This window comes from Alligator sinensis, unplaced genomic scaffold, assembly GCF_000455745.1.
Source record: "Alligator sinensis unplaced genomic scaffold, ASM45574v1 scaffold357_1, whole genome shotgun sequence".
Lineage (NCBI taxonomy): Eukaryota > Metazoa > Chordata > Crocodylia > Alligatoridae > Alligator > Alligator sinensis.
The window spans coordinates 3,524,351-3,540,940 of record NW_005841942.1 but is presented as its reverse complement, the minus strand read 5'-3'; the positions used below and the strand labels follow the sequence as shown (position 1 = coordinate 3,540,940).

The 16,590-nt window shown below is 41.4% G+C and overlaps 1 protein-coding gene across 1 annotated transcript in view; it reads right to left on the bottom strand.

Annotated features, from left to right (window-relative positions):
• Positions 1 to 16,590, bottom strand: part of MDN1 (midasin AAA ATPase 1) — a 143,472-nt gene that overhangs the window by 32,125 nt on the left and 94,757 nt on the right. The window contains 15 exon segments of the mRNA XM_014518200.2: positions 970 to 1,085; positions 1,459 to 1,564; positions 2,750 to 2,876; positions 3,606 to 3,752; positions 4,249 to 4,408; positions 4,900 to 5,095; positions 5,327 to 5,400; positions 5,802 to 5,911; positions 6,144 to 6,293; positions 7,573 to 7,697; positions 8,066 to 8,160; positions 8,452 to 8,547; positions 9,234 to 9,469; positions 10,471 to 10,744; positions 16,467 to 16,590. The exon segment at positions 16,467 to 16,590 is cut by the window's right edge and continues 12 nt beyond it. Of these exon segments, the coding sequence (XP_014373686.1) occupies positions 970 to 1,085; positions 1,459 to 1,564; positions 2,750 to 2,876; positions 3,606 to 3,752; positions 4,249 to 4,408; positions 4,900 to 5,095; positions 5,327 to 5,400; positions 5,802 to 5,911; positions 6,144 to 6,293; positions 7,573 to 7,697; positions 8,066 to 8,160; positions 8,452 to 8,547; positions 9,234 to 9,469; positions 10,471 to 10,744; positions 16,467 to 16,590 (2,136 nt within the window).

Below are 16,590 nucleotides of genomic sequence, written 5' to 3'. Positions count from 1 at the left end.
ACTCTTTCCTGCCTATGCAGGGGGTTGGACTCGATGATCTATTGAGGTCCCTTCCGACCCTAACATCTATGAATACTAATAAGTCATCTTTCCTTGAATGCTATATGACAGACTGCTCATAATGACTACATGAACCTACTTTACATTTCAAATGACAGATACTTTTTATATTGATACTATTGCAAATTATATGCATGCACATATTATTAAATTATGTATTTTGTATTATGTATGTAAATGATGTATTTACATAGCAGTAGTATCTAAAGACACCTGTCCAAGTTAGATGCTGTACATACTAACAGAGGGCAGTTCCTGTCCCAAGTTTCATAAGCCTACAGTAAGAATGAGCAGCTATAGCATTGTGTCCACAGAACTGGTAAGTCAAAGTGACAAGTTACCCAGCAGTGAGTGACAGTGAAATAAATACCTAAAAGGCATAACTGTACGCATGATCACTTTTTTTCTATTAAAGGGCTAAAAACACTTTCTCCTGTGAAATAAATGCTCCAATCTCTTCTTATAAAGATTTGTTTTTTATACTCTGTTGGAGTTTTCTTGCTTTAGCTCAGTGTTTTTTAGGCTGGCCACTTGCTCATAACTTGTTCTCCAAAAACCACAGGATGTAATCTGGCTCTATCACTACCAAATGACTCCTTTTTGTCAATCCAAAAATACAATTATAATTCTGCATTGCAATTCTCTCTTGATCCTCATAGTGCATAACTCCCATTTCTCTTGTATGCTTTGATTTCAGAACATTTGAAATTTTTGCTTGCAATTGACAAAATGCAATAAATACCCTTCTAGTTACTTTAGTCATGTAGACCAAAAACAAAAATAAGAAATGAATAGCATTTTAATACCTTCTCTATTTTGCAATTACCATTGTTTCTTAAATGTACATGGTTCCAGTCAGTTTTCTCTTTACCAGTTTAAATAAGGCTATAGTAATAACATCGAGAGTACCTCAGTATTATCCACTGCTCTGTTAAGGCAGTGAGGGAGCTTCTCTGTTTGACAAGCATCTTCATAAGGTGTGCTGTAAATCCTTTACATCTCTCAATGCTACCTACTCCAATTTCCTGAAACACAGGGGAAAGGAGTAAAATTATATGAACAGACCAGATAGTTCCTATCTTCCTAGCATCCTCATTTTGATTCATGAAAACAGATGCCAAATTTCATTTTTTGCAAATCCAGTTACTTGTCACACTTAGAAAATAACATCTGTATCAAATGTATCTTACAGAAAAAAAGGAAAATTAAAGAGGCTGAGAAAATTTAAAAAATTTGAATTTTTAAGTGAATTCTGCAATGGCATCTCTCAGCAATTCCTAATCTGTGGTACACTCCACCAGAATCAGGAAATCAACTACTAGTTCAAAGTCCTGAAATAAAATTCAGCCAAATACAAGAACTGCAGATTTTGCTTGCAGTTACTTTTTTTTTTTTCACCTTAACAGGTGCCAATAATGCTGTTTGAAGCTTAGAGTTGCGTGCGAGACATCGGTAGAAGTACTTCTGGCATCCATCCCACGCAGAAGAGATCTCTGCCAGCAACCTAAAAGAGTATGACAAGTTTGACTTAAAGGTGCATGACTTCATCAACACAGGTGGCTGAACAGCTGGCCAGAAATCATTCATCTCAGAGAAGATGAATTTATCAATATACCTTATTTATTCACCTACCACACTCACCTGTTTCTCATAAATTAACTCTTGAAAACTGGGGTGCACATCTTAAATAGAGAAACTGATTCTTAACAGTTTGGTTAAAAAGGAAAATCTTTTTTTCTTCATTCTGCTTTCCCAAAACATGGCATAAGTCTTATTTGGGGACATGCGGTAGGCAAATAAGTATGTGCATATTCAGCTGTACAACTGTTTATGCTTCTTTAACAAGAATACTTTAAAAGCCCTTCAGGCCACCCATGACAACTTTAAGAAAAGTTATTTCCAAAACCTACTGAAAGCTTTGTTAACTGAGAAATAGGAAAGATCCAACTGACCGCAATGTCACGTTCTGAAATTGTTCAACAATCTCAAAGGCCACTGAAAATGACTTGTTAAAAAGTGCCTAAATCATGTTTCCAATTAAGGAATGTTTAAATAAGTTTTGTCTCAACTTTTTTTTGGTTTTCTCCAGAAGGTATGATTATAAGCAAGCAACAACTTGAATGATTCAGGGCATAAAAACACCTGCGGTTGAAGGTTCTGACAGGAAGGTACTTCCCTTATAAGTAGGTTATTCTATAACTGATTGCCTAGGGATCCTTAGTCTTTCCTCTGTAACATTTCCTAGGCTAATGCTGACTACAAAATCTGGGACTAGATAGTATTCACTCTGTCTATGAAGATCAGAGCAGAGTGCTCTTTTGCTCCCATGTTAGAAAAGTTCTCAGAAGGGGAGGAATTAACTGATTACATAGGAACAATGAAACTGACAGTACACCAAAAATTGCCAAGAACCCAATCTATTGAAAAATATGTACAGCACAACCTCAGTGTAACACACTGCTTAATACAAACCTCTGCTTAAAACAATCCTAAAAGCAAGTATTCTTTCATTACTTATGATGCAGTAAACCGACTAATCCTATTACAGCAAACAATCTCTTTTAACGACTCTTTCTTTCAGTCCCATGGGTTTCCTAATAATGCTGTTGTACTGTACCTCTACATTTATTAATTATGATAATGGGAGGAGTTACTACAGGAAGTACAAAGTTTCTGATAAAATACATACGTGGCATCCAGTTCCTGTACACAGTTGACTATGGCTAATGCACTGCGCAGATCCAGTGGATGCAGGCAAAGCATATCTTGAGAGGCTTTTGAACGGGACCAAGCAAGACCCTTCCGGTATGACAAACCTATGACATTCAGAACACATTTACCATCTCTTTAGGCTCCTGTAGTTTGATATACGGTCTGTGATCCAGACAGTACCAAATATTCAAACAAAGACAAGGATTCAGATATTTCTGAACAGTCCTTTGAACAAATCACAAATTAACTGTTTTAAGAACCTAACACAAACTCAATAAAGACAAGCAGATGTTAACCTGGGTTTGATGGGAAGTGACTTAGTAGAAATGGCAAAGCTAAACTAGAAAACCAGCAGCTAAAAGACATGCGCTTATTGGTCAAATAAAACCAAGGACAATGTTCAAGCTGGATGATTGATCAGTCCTATTAGCGACCAGATGGAAATCCAGTTCATTTTGCATCTGCTCTGAATCCATCGATGGGTACAAGTTAGGGAGCTCCCTTCCATTTCCAAAGTAAGGCACCGGTCCCTGGTTAGAGTTTCTGTGGATCACTACTTTTAAATAAGAATTTCTTTACTTGTGATATAATGCAAGATGAATGGAAAAACTTTTCTAAGAATCCTGTCAAAAAATTGATCTCTTAGCTTTGATAAACATGGATCCTGATCAAATGACCACAGGTTTACATACTATTGAAATATTATGTACTTTGCGATCTCAAAGTTTAGAGAGAGAAATTAATATGGCTGTAAAGTTGTGTTTGTAAACAAAAATATTATGTCCTACCATCTTCTGTATTTTTAAACCAAATGCACTGTAATTAAATCTCACCTGTTTTAGCAAGGCTTTTAAACAGATCAGATAAGGCCCGTTGTTTCTGCATATGAATATGTTTGACTTCTGACTTCTGCTTTTCCTTCTCTGCAGCCTGATTAAATGTTAAGTTTTGCAGCTCAAGTACAGAGACAATGACATCACCTACAAAAAAGGCAGTGAAACAAGAGAAGACATAGGAAACCAAAACATTCTAATATTATAAAAGCCTAAGTCTGTCCGTGTGTCTGTCCAGCCGTAATGCTTTAATTGCACTTTGATTGGCTGACAAACAGCCAATCAGAGTGCAAACAAGCATTTGAACAGGAGCTGACAGCAGTGGAGCACCCTCATGATGGCAGGGACACAGGGGAAGGAAGAGGTGGGGGCAAGATCAGCACAGCTGGCCTCGCCATCCACTGCCCTGCTCCTTGCAGGTAACGCGGGGGGAGGGGAAGGAGTGGGCCCAGGCCCAACACAGTGGGGAAGGGAGCAGGCCCAGGCCCCAGGCAGCAGGAGGGAAGGGGGAGCAGGCGAGGTTGGGGGTGGAGGGAGCTCTGTCCCAGCCCGCCATTCTTGACAGGCAATTGGCTAGTAGATTAACTAATTATGGATGTGTTGTTTGGGAAGGGTTTTAAGTACAGTTGAGTCCTATACACACCTGTAAACTGGTCAAGATTCTCCACCAAGTCTGAGAATGAACTCTTATCCATAAGAGTTGCACACATCTTCTTCATTCGCTTTGTGAGCTTAGGCAGGCGATATTGAAGTGATTCTGCGTGAAACATAACTCTACTCTGACACTCTTCTGAAAGCACAGTCTAAGAAAATAGAAGAAAAACAGGTCTGAAGGTATATGACAGAGACAGCTCCACTTAAGCCACAGCAACTTGCTGAAAAAGCCCAAAGTAACACTTCACATTCTGTTGAAACCCGAACACAACTTTCCTATTTATTCTCCACAGCATACTAACCAATTAAAAAGGAGGATAAGGGATGATCGTGTGGCCCAATGAAAGCTTTCCATTAGTTCAGACCAACATTTTGGCCAGACTGCAACATCAGTATCTCAGGGCATGGGCAACACAAGCTAGGTACCACAGAGCAGGCTACAGTGCAAAGTTTGAGCACATCTGCTACTCCACGGTAAATGCCTACATGTTCTTATCCTACAGTGAATGCAAGGTAGTTAGCCTGTTTTCACTGAGGAATAAAATGAATTTCTAATCAATATGCACTTCCATCAGAGCAGGGAGGGAGATAAGAATATAGAACTTATCTGGCTTGTATTTAGGGTACCAAAGGCACATACCTGGACCACCTCTGTTTTGGCAGACAAAGTTCTTCTCAACACACTGTTAAGCCTCTGGATTTGACTCTCCTTGCTCCCAAACTCTTCCTGCTTCTGCAAGCAATCTAGCTGCTCTTCCTTGTTGCTCTCTACCAGGGCAGCTTGACAGGGCTCATCCAGAACAGCTTCAAACTTCTTCATGAATTTAAAGAGGGTCCTGATTACCACAGAAAGGTACAGAATTATCAAGCATTCTTCTCTCAAAATTTCCTAGCTTCAGAAAGCAGATACGGTTCCAAGATGATGTGGTACAGATTAAACCCCAGTGAGTTAAGCTCAGCACTGAACAGAATCCAGCTAGTAGGAAGTTACAAATGCAGCATGTGCAAATACAGTTTATTGCACTGGATCCCAAAATGGTCCCTTTCTTCCAAACTTTCTGTGTTACCTGTGTGTCTTCTCTACAGACTGTTTTATAGCCCAGAAGCTGACATCATTCCACTTAGAAATTTTCACAAATTCCTATTAGGGAAAAGAAATGGTCATGAAATATTTCTAAAAACAGTACAATATTTGATTTTAAAAGGAGATTACCAAAGCAGATGCATTATAAGCAAGACATTCAGCAGCTGGGCAAGTAGTTACATATTCACCTTACCTTGGCTAAGATACGGTATTTGAACTGGGAGTGATGCAGAGAGAATGCAGAACTCATTCTGCAGTAAACTTTCTGGCTAAGTAGAATTGACTAGTGCCAGACAAAAGCTGCAAGTAACCCTCTCTTTCAGCTAATTTTCACACACACAGTGGGAGTGCAAGGAAAGTTATAATAGTAACCAGTGAAGCAATTCAGTAGGCGACATCTGTTCCACTACTCCTCTGATCACTTCAACACATTGCCTAAGTAAATATTTTATTCTTACCTTAAGCTCTTTTTCTATTGGCTGACGAAGTTCAGTGATCCGGGCCTGCACGACTTCTGAGAACTGCTTATAATAATTGTACAGATTCCACAATACACTGCATAGTGCATCTGGAAGAGTAGAACGATAAGATTAAAACCAAGAGCAGAGATGCATCCAGTTTGCAATCATGTAACTTGGAAACATTGATAGAAACACTTTGTAAAAATCAGGGCTGGGGCCAGGACAATGCATTATCTTGTTGCACCTGTGAACTCTCAACTGGAATTTGGACAGATTGTGGAAAATACTTTATAAAACTAATCCAGGCTCCATTTATGCATTTTATGGGAAGCTACTTACCCTTTCCTTCCACCTGAGGCATTAGCAAGACATGGCAGTGGAAAACCAGAAGAGCTTGAAGTCGTGTATGAAACTCCCCCAAAGTGGATCCTTCAATGAAAGCCTGAAGAGTGTTGATCAGTGCTCTTAAATTCAATGGCTCACTGGTTTCTGTAGATTTCACCCAGGGGGGATTTACAAGAAGAAAAAAGAATATTTCAAATAAAATGTAATTTTTTTACTGTAGTAACTTCCAATGAGGGATCAGAGCTCTCACTAGTATCAAGGGTGACTGGTCCTGCTCCAAAGAATTTGCATTCTAATTTGGAAGAAGATCTAATTTGTTTACGTGCAGCAAAGAATAGAAGAGAAATGGGACAAAAAGGCAGAAATAAGATCCAGATTGCAAAAATCAACTACAAGTATGTTTTTGATAGTTCTAAATAATTCATAAATTAATGACCAGCCATTCCAAACCAACCCATAGCCAAGCCATAATCAATTGTGTAGCCTCTTAGTATCATGGCAAGAGCGTGCATGACAGATCTGTCCCTAGTCAACCCAAACATAAGTTACTGCAGACCCCAGTTTAAAAAGATGTTGCATGCCCGCGGTTGGGTGGTTGCTGACAGTCTAAGTTCTTCCTGTACAGTAACTGGACATTTATTAAAGGTGTTGTAAAACAGAAAAGGTGCCTGTAGTGTAATGCAACATTATGATGGCTATGTGCAGGCAGATGGCATACAGAGATGGAAAAATACAGAGTTAAAGTGGGGGAAAAGAATTTACACTAGGTTTGTGGTAACTGTTTTGTGTGTCCAAGCTACCCTGAAATAAATGGAAACTAAACAAGGGTGGTTTACCCCTGAATGAAAAAACTGCTAAATTACCACAGCTAAACTTCCACTTACTACGAGATAGATCAGCCACATGAAACAGTGTGGTTTAACCTGATATACAGTATTTCTTTTCATTTCCCTGCCTCTATTAAAGACATTATAATTTTTACATACTTTAAGTAAGAAAACTGCACCGTATTTTATTACATACAACATGGCCCTGAATGAAAAAAAAGCAGAACAAAGGAAAAAAGAGCTTTACTTAAGAGCCTCTATGGGAAGACAGTGTTGGAAGAGAGGAAGCAGCTACCTGGTAGCCCATGCAACTTGCCCCTGGGCAGAGGCTGAAGCAGCAGAAATGACTGTTACTATATTTCCTTGATTATAATATGCACTCCAATACCCAGAAGCTGAATTTTGGAAAAAAGATATGTATTTTATATGAGAAATGCAGTTTATAAAATTTAATATGTAAAATAAAGTATCTGAATACAAATATGTGATCATGTAATTTATTCTGGTGCATCTATACAAAAGAACAGGATTTAGGATCTTTGAGTGCTTAACTGTGGTGGAGTTGCATTACACATTTGTAACAGGACAATAGTTACCTTCTGTGTTCACCTGAGTCTGTTCCTGCATGTATTTCTCAATCATCTGATAGATCGAGAACCAGTGCCTTGTGGATTTTTCTGAGTGCCGCTTCATAACATTGTCAAGACTAACTGACCAGCAGCTGTAAAAAAAGAAGAGGGGGGCAGAATCAAAAGTGAGTGAGAGTGTGTACCTATATATAAACAAACTTTGAAGTAGAAGGGACGTATGTCATTCTTTATCTGTCAAACTAAAGATTTTATACATATGTGCGCACACATACTCACAAATAATTACCATGCACAAGTAACCACTTGCATTCATAACCTTGCCATTACAACTTAAAAGAAATAGCACTAAGCACTAGCACGGTAGCACAAACAATAGAAAAATATGTTCCATATCAGATGGAGTTTGGAAGCTGCCATGTAGAAATGAAGAGAACCTAAGCTTTGAAAACAGTAGGTTGTAATATTTAAGAAATAACAAGACAGAACTCAAAACTCTTACTTTAACTCCAGTTTACGCCACTGGATAATCAGCTGAGTGACCAAATCAAGGTGTTTCCGCAAAGATAAAGCTCGACTGGCATTGTTCTCCCAGTCCTGGAAGAGATGAATTGCTCCTTATAAACTGGAAGATGAGAACTTGCCACAGGGAAAGTGTCACACACTATTCCCCCCATTATTTATACTCTGAGAATGAAGCAGGCTACATACCCCCAAGAATACATTTGTAATATAGTTATGGATTTTCACAACATGGTGTACATTGGTTTTATTGTAGCTCTAATGCAAAAGCCACAGCCTCTTGCCATGTCCAAGATTTTAAAAAATGAGTTAATAGCAACTTTAAGAAACTGTAGTAGTTTCCTTTTTCCCCCTTTTTCCTCTTACCTGTGACTTTGCAAGCAGAATCTCTAAGCCATTCAGAAACTTTGAGAGAGGACTAGAGAGTGGGAAACTACGGATTCTGTCCATCACAACAATTAACTACAAAATGAAAGACAAATAATAAATGTTCAATCAATGACAGCTGGTTCCTGCCTTGCAATACTGAGTTCAAGCTTATCTGTATCAGTGCTGCCCTTCTTTGAAACACTTAAGAATTGTTACCTAATTTAAGATGCGCTCTCTTTCAGGATTTAGGACACTGATAGTTCAGTAAAAGCCAATACTGTTCAGCAGAAAAATGCATCAAAACATGCCCCCAAAAATAAAGCTTTCAGACAGTGTTTTGCAACATAATGGAGCAACACAATTTCTCCCTCCAGGAGTCACACCAATCCCTCAAAGGAGAACAGATGGATAAAGGAAAAGATTCTTAGTGCTATTTGAAATTTATGCTGAAAAACTGAAGCCCAGATCATCAGAATGAACACCGAGACATCAGGATCGTTATAGCACAGTAAACTAATTCAAAATGTAAAACTGAAATGGCCACATGTGGTTCTAACTGAATACTTAAATGTAATGAAAATGAATCACATTGCTAAGAGGTACCTAGTAAGTTACCTTAATTTACAAAGAAATTACTACTTACTCTGAAACATACACTATTTTATAATATTTGATTCAAGTGATTCTATTGCATATACAGATACATGTACTATATATACAAAAATATACATGCATGCACACACCTGGTTTGACCTGACCATCTCTTACAACATTCTTACCTGCACAAGTGCAGGGTGTTCAGGCCATTCTTGCAGTAACTTGTTTACTTCTTTAGCAAAATTATCAAGCACAGGCTGGCACTGTCTAACCTGCTGAATATTAGGATACTGGTAAAAATCATATGGGCCATCTTGATGTAGGACCAGATCTGAAGTGACTCCCGCAAAAAGGGTATTGTGGAGAAGTGTGCTAGCTAAAAGCTGGCTTCCAAGAAGGCAATCATTCATTTCAGCACCTAAACCAAAGGGAAGACAACACACATGCTACAGAAACTTTTTATTTTTAAGCAAATAGAATTTTGCATGTTGCAAAGTGCTTATCTTTAGTGTTACCCCAAACGTATTGCATCATATATTTGAAAGTACAAGTAGAGTGTGAATTCAGAAGAAAAAAATGCTTAAAATTCAAGTTTCTCATTTTGCCAGATTGAAGCAGCCCTTCTAAGTACAAGCAAACAACGTTTATTCTTTAAAAACCTTGTAAACCATGTATAAAAATACAATCTTCTAATGTGAAAACTTAATCCAACTTAAGATGCGTTTAAAATAAAAAGCATGCTATTTTGCAAAAAGTCTCCCCCCCTCAATATAATGCAAAGTGGCCCACCATTACAATTCCATCTTAAGCTGACAATTCTTTAAGACCCCATACTTCTTAAGAATTCAATTCTGCTTTGAAAAATGACTTAAAATGATCTCCTGGGTATATTACTGCAATTATTTTTATATCAAATGTATCCACTTGGCAAGTAAAATGATATGTTGCTCCCATGAATACAAGCCCTGACACCTTAGATCAGGAAAAGAAAAAATGGGTTCTCTCTTTTTGCAGTAGATAAAGGTCCTTCAGCTGAAATTCAACCCTTCAGGAAATCTGTGCAACCCCACTGCCTTCAACAGACTCACCTGATCCAGAAAATAAAGCTTTAATTCAGAAAAGGAAGTGGCCCTAGCTGACTCTTAAATTGCAGTGGGCAGCACAGAACTAAAATGTTAAATGAAAAAATATATAAGAGGAAAATTAGTCTGGGCACATGCATGGAGATGGTCTTCTAAGTAAGAAGGTGCTATTTATAAACAACCAACTTTTCAGCACAAAACCACCCTTACTGATTTTTTTTATATTTTAATGTATACAAGGAAACACACACCCAAGGTAAAGTATGTTTTAATCTGAAACTGCATATGACATTTTACAGTTAAAATTATGCATCTGAAATGTAATTAGCAGTCTTACCAATTAAGGGATAAAAGTGTGTCACCAAGGAAGCACCAGTCTGATAGCAGGAAAGAAATGTACTGAAATAATGCTTAGCCTGATGTGAGGGCAGGGTCTGTTGATACCAAAGGGACCGTGCAAAGTTTAGACACAGCTGCTGATGGACCATAATCACCATCTTCATTGAACTCTGAGATATGAAAGTTATTTCAGTGGCTGCTCGGTCCTCTGACTCATCTTCAGTTTCCATTTTTTCTTCTAGACTTGGCTCAGCTATGATATCTTCAAAGTCCTGTAATCAAATTAAAGTCATAATTAATTTGTTGGCATGCTACATTTATTTGTAGTGCAGTAATCAGATTATTATCAACCTGGCTGGACCTGCTGGCATTCCTCTTCAATTTCCCAGTACACAGGGATCACAATCATGGTCTCCCCCAGCAATGACAAGGAGTAATGGTGCAACTGGGATCTGAGCCCAACAATTACGCCTCCTGCCATGCACACGCAGGAGGCATGATTGTTGGTACTGGGGATCAGATTCAATTAGACCATGAAATTAATGTGCATCAAGGGGTCTTAGTATTCTCACTACATTGAAAAATTATTAGAGCAGTAACCCCCAATCCATGGCTCCCAACTTGAGCAACTTTGTTCCAGAAGGTTGAGAATACAAACTAGGAGATCATGTCTTGGATCTTGTCCTGAACAATAGGGAAGAACTGGTGGCAGACATGAAGGTGATGGGAAACAGGAGGAAGCAATCACAATATGATAGAATTCCAGATCCTGATTGGGGGAAAGCATAAGGTCAGCAGAGTTAAGACACTAGATTTCAAAAAGGCAGATTTCAACTGATTCAAGGAGTTAATAGGCATAGTGCCATGGAAAGACAGATTAAAAGATAAAAGGAGTCTAGGAGGACTGAAAGCTTCTAAAAGGACAGTTCTAGAAACCCAGCAAGAAAGTGTTCTGACATGATGGACAGACAAGGATCCTTGGGTGAATTTGATATCTTTTATTAGACCAACCCAAATAGTTGGAGAAAAGTTATTGAGCAAGCTTTCGGGTTAAAAAATGAAGGGTTTTTGAATCCGAAAGCTTGCTCAATAACTTTTCTCCAACTATTTGGGTTGGTCTAATAAAAGATATCAAATTCACCCAAGGAACCTTGTCTGCCTATGTCCTTAGACCAACACGGCTACAACCTAAACCCCTGCTGACATGATGGAAGCACAAGAACACAATGAGCTTGAAGGATGCCTCAAATAAAAAAAGAAAGCATATAGTCAATGGAAAGATGGATAGGTCACCAAGGAAGTTACTACAAAACTGCAAGAACCTGCAGGCACAAAATCAGGAAGACAAAGGTTAAAAAAAACCTGCACCTGGTGAGGGAGGTTAAAGACAATAAGAAGGGGTTCTGTAAGTATGTTGGCCAGAAAAGAAAGACCAAGGAAGCTGTGGGTCCACTGTTAAATAGACAGGGGGAACTCTTAACAGAAGATGCAAAGAAAGCAGAACTATTCAACAGCTATTTTGCTTCAGTCTTCATAAAAAAAAAGCTGTAACCAGACAGGTAATAAGGATTACTTGGATAAGGAAGGAGACAATCTGAGAGATAAGATAAGAAACAGTCCGAAGGCTTTTGATTGGTCCAAATGAATTCAAGTCAGCAGGGCATGATGAACTTCAGTCCCAGGGTACTGAAGAAACTGGCAGAACAGAGATCTCAGAGCCATTGGCAATAGCATTTATGAAATTGTGGGAGTCGGGTGAGATGCCATACAACTGGAAAAGGGTCAACCTAATGACCCTCTTTAAAAAAACACCAAAAGGAGCTGGGGAACTACAGACTGGTTAGCCTCCCTCATCTTGGGTGGATGAATGGAATGCTGTTATCTGTCAATCTGCTCAAGAAGCTTTCAATTCCAGGATCCAAATCATTAATAAACATGTTGACAGTGTATCTGAACTTCAGCAAGGACTCTGACAAGGCCCACATGACCTTCTCATAAACAAATTGGAGAAATGTGGGCTAGACAAAACTATTATAAAGGTGGATAAGACAACTGGCTCAACAGCTGCAAGCAAAGGGTAATTATAAATGGCTCCATGTCAGAAAGGCAGGAGGTTTTAAGTGAAGCCCCATAGGGGTCTGTTCTAGGCTCAGTGCTAGTCAGTGGTTTGGATGCTGGAATTGAGAGCTTGTGTAAATCTGCAGATGTCAAAACTGGGAAGGACTGTGGATATGTTGGACAACAGGAGTGCAATTCAGAAGGATGTTAACAGATTGGAAAGCTGGGCTGGAACAGTGAGGCAATGGAACAGACTGCCTAGGGAAGCTGTGAAATCTGTCAATGGATGTGTTCCAGTTAGTTTGACAGGCACTGGTCAAGGATGATCTAGGAGTAGCTGTGCCTATGTTCTACTATAGGCATTTCCCATGCTTCTGGGCTTTGCTGGTTGCCACATGAGACTGGGAAGGAATTTTTTCCCCTTCCTGTTGCTACTTGTGTTGTGGTGGGAGGATGGTTTTCCCATTCTCAGAAACACAAGGTGTTGGTTACAGCCAAGGTATTTTGACTAGGATGTGCCACTGCTCCTAAAACTTGAGAGGTTCCTGGCTATAGAGTCTTGCCCCTCTGCTCAGGGTCAGACTGACTGCCTTAACTTGGGCTCAGGAAGGAATTTTTACCCTGGTATACACTGGGGGGTTTTGCTTTCCGTGTAACACAGGGCTTGGCCCTCTTACATAGGTCACTCAATAGTATTTTAACTACCTTAGCAGCAGCAGGATATTTGCCACTGTGGCCCCCTCCTTTACCTGTGGCAGGTTAGGGTGTTATATCTTGTGACCACAGTTTGGCTCTAATAGGTTAGACAATAGATTTGTATAGGATGGATAGGGATGATCCTCTCTTAGGCAGGATGTTGGACTAGATCGGGGTGGGCAATTATTTCGGGCGGAGGGCCACTTACCGAGTTTTGGCAAGCTGCTGAGGGCTGCATAGGTTGCCCTGCCCCTTGACAAGTACCCCACCCCCTGGTTGCCATTTTGGGACTGGAAATCCCACCCCCTAACCCCTGACCTTTGCCACCCGAAGTCCCTCTCCTTGCCCCGGGAAGTACTCCTTTCAGCAAGGGGTTTTGCCATCTCATAACCAGAAAAATACCAAATTACACTCTAAAAAGCAAACATCTACAGCATTTTTTAATTTGATTTCAAAATATATTTTTGTCCTGATTTATATGCATTTGTGTAGTGTACACATAGGTGATTGCACAAGAGCTTAAAATGAAGTCTTACTCTTGTATATCGTGGGGGGTGTGTATAGGTTTGTGGGGGGCTGCAGATGTGTGGGTATGTGGGGTGTGGGTGGGTATGGGGTTTGTGGGAGGCTGTGTATGGGGGGCGGGTGGGGGCAGTATATGAGGGGGTGTGGGTACATGTGTATGGTTGGGTGTGTGCGCGCATGTGGGACTCGCCCTATGAACACACACACACAGCCCCTGCCTGCACACACACACACACACACACACACACACACACACACACACACACACACACACACACACTTTGCTCATCCCTGAACTAAATGACTTCTGGAGGTCCCTTCTAGCCTTATGTCTCTATGAGTCTATGACTTATGGTCTGTGAGACCCTGCAATATTGCTCATGGCCACAGGCAATTAAAAGTTAAAATGAGGTTGATTAAGAAAGGATATAACACTGCCTATAGCCCTGGACTTTCTCAGTATTGCTCTTTATAGACTAATGAAGTTTAGGGACCACTGGCTTTGAATGTATTGATGTGAACTACAGGACAGTAGAAATCCAAACATAAATACCTACAAATAAACAAAACCTTTAAAAAAATATTACATGTAGCACAGTGCTTTTCAGTTGGTGTGCTGCAAAGAGTTCCTGGTGCGCAGCAAGAACTGAATGCAAATAAACTGAATCCGATTCGGATCTGTTCCTTGTCCCACATCAAGGTCCCAGGAAGGATCTGAATCGGATTCAGTTCATTGGGACTCAGCTCCTTTAAATTCACTCCTTGTTGTGCAAAGAGGGCCGGGGAAGAATCCAAAGGAACCAAATCCAGTTCTGTGAATCCAATTCGGATCCTTCATGGGCCCTGGACACGGAGAAAACCCAAAGAAACGGGATCGGACTTGGGCCACACAGGAGCAGGGGCAGGGGCAGGGAGGCACAGCTCTGTGGCATGTCTCTGCTCATGTGAATGCACTGGGAGGCAGGCCTGGCACTAGTGGGAATCACTTCAGGAGGGTGAAGGAGCCACTTCCAGGCCTGGCCCCACCGAGATGCCAGGTGCTGAGGGGCCACGGCATGCAAGGCAGGCCTGGGGCAAGTGGAGGCCTTGCCGGCTCTGTACAGTGCAGAGCACCCCCTCCCCCACTTCCAGAGGCACCATGTTACACTCTGTAAGGCCAGAGACACTGGGTGCTTCCCAAAGGCAATGGGTGCTGGCTGCTGGGGGTGGGGACTGGACTGAGCTGTGCCAATGCTCCTGCTGGCACCAGCCCTCCAGAGTCTTGCCTCTCTGCTTAGGGTCAGACTGACACTGCACTGGGGGCAGAAAGGGATTTTACCCCCTGCTCAGATTGGTGTAGATTGGATGGGGGGGGGGGTGTCAATGCCTCTGCAGTGAGGCACTGACTCTACCTGGGGTCTCTTGAGCATCTATTCACTGCCTTTGCAGCAGCAGGACACTGCCTACCAGAGTCCCCCTGCTTTACGTGCCAGAGGTGATGCCTGCTGTTGTGTCATAGTTTCATAGTTGGTAGGGTCGGGAGGGACCTGAGCAGATCATTACGTTCGACCCCTGCCATGTGCAGGAAAGAATGCAGGCGTCAAACGACCCCGGCAAGGTGTCTATCTAGCCTCCTTTTAAAGACCTCCAGGGTAGGAGCGAGCACCACCTCCCTTGGAAGTTGGTTCCAGATCCTAGCCGTCCTGACTGTGAAGTAGCGCCTCCTGATGTCTAGCCTGAATCTACTCTCCTTCAACTTATGGCCATTATTCCTTGTTACTCCCAGTAGTGCTCGGGGGAACAGGGACTCTCCCACTGCCTGCTGGTCTCCCTTGGCCAGTTTATAGATAGCCACCAGATCCCCTCTCAGCCTTCTCTTGTGGAGGCTGAACAGGTTCAGGTCTCGTAGCCTCTCCTCATAGGACCTGCCCTGCTGGACCCTGATCATGCAATTGGCCCTCCTCTGGACCCTCTCCATGTTGTCCACATCCCTCCTGAAGTGCGGCGCCCAGAACTGGATGCAGTACTCCAACTGTGGCCTGACCATTGTCATATAGAGGGGAAGGATCACATCCTTGGAGCTGTTCGTGATGCATCTGTGGATGCATGACAAGGTGCAGTTAGCCTTCCTGACTGCGTCCCCAGATTGGCAGCCCATGTTCATCTTGGAGTCTATAATGACTCCAAGATCCTTTTCTGTGTCAGGGACACAGAGTAGTTTCTGGACACAGGGTTTGTCTGGGATGGTTTGCATAGGGCTGATCCTCTCACAGACGGGGTTTGGGCTAGGTCCCTGGCAGACCCTTGGTTCTAGGATGCTATGATTCTATACCAAGCCGTTTGTCTCCCAAGCAGGTAAAGGAGGGGTGTCCTTGCTGGGAGGAAGGTGTGGAACCAGTGGCTGCCTTGTATGCAGGGCATGAAAACATCCTACTAACACTAGGAACTAGCACTGGCACAGACCGTCTGTGCCTCGGACTCCCTGCCCACCCCCATGCCAGCGATAGTATGCCACATCTGAAAATCTGTAACAGGTGCACCACAGAAAATTATTATTAATGTAAGTGTGGCTTGGGCTGGAAAAGGTTGGGAAACACTGATGTAGAACACTGTTATTGTCTCAAAATCCTTCCCACGTTCTCTTCTTGACAACAGCAGAAACTAACAATGTAACATTTTTATAAAACTGGCTTTTTAAATATATTGTTTTGGATCTCCCCAGAAGGTTACTTTTACCTTTTCATGTAGTGGAAACCTCCTCCTAAATTCTCTCTCCTCCTCCTCCTCACTCTGACCTGTTCGATAGCTCTTGCTCCTGTATCTGTATAGACTGTTTTTCAGTGCCTCCTGCTCCTGGGCA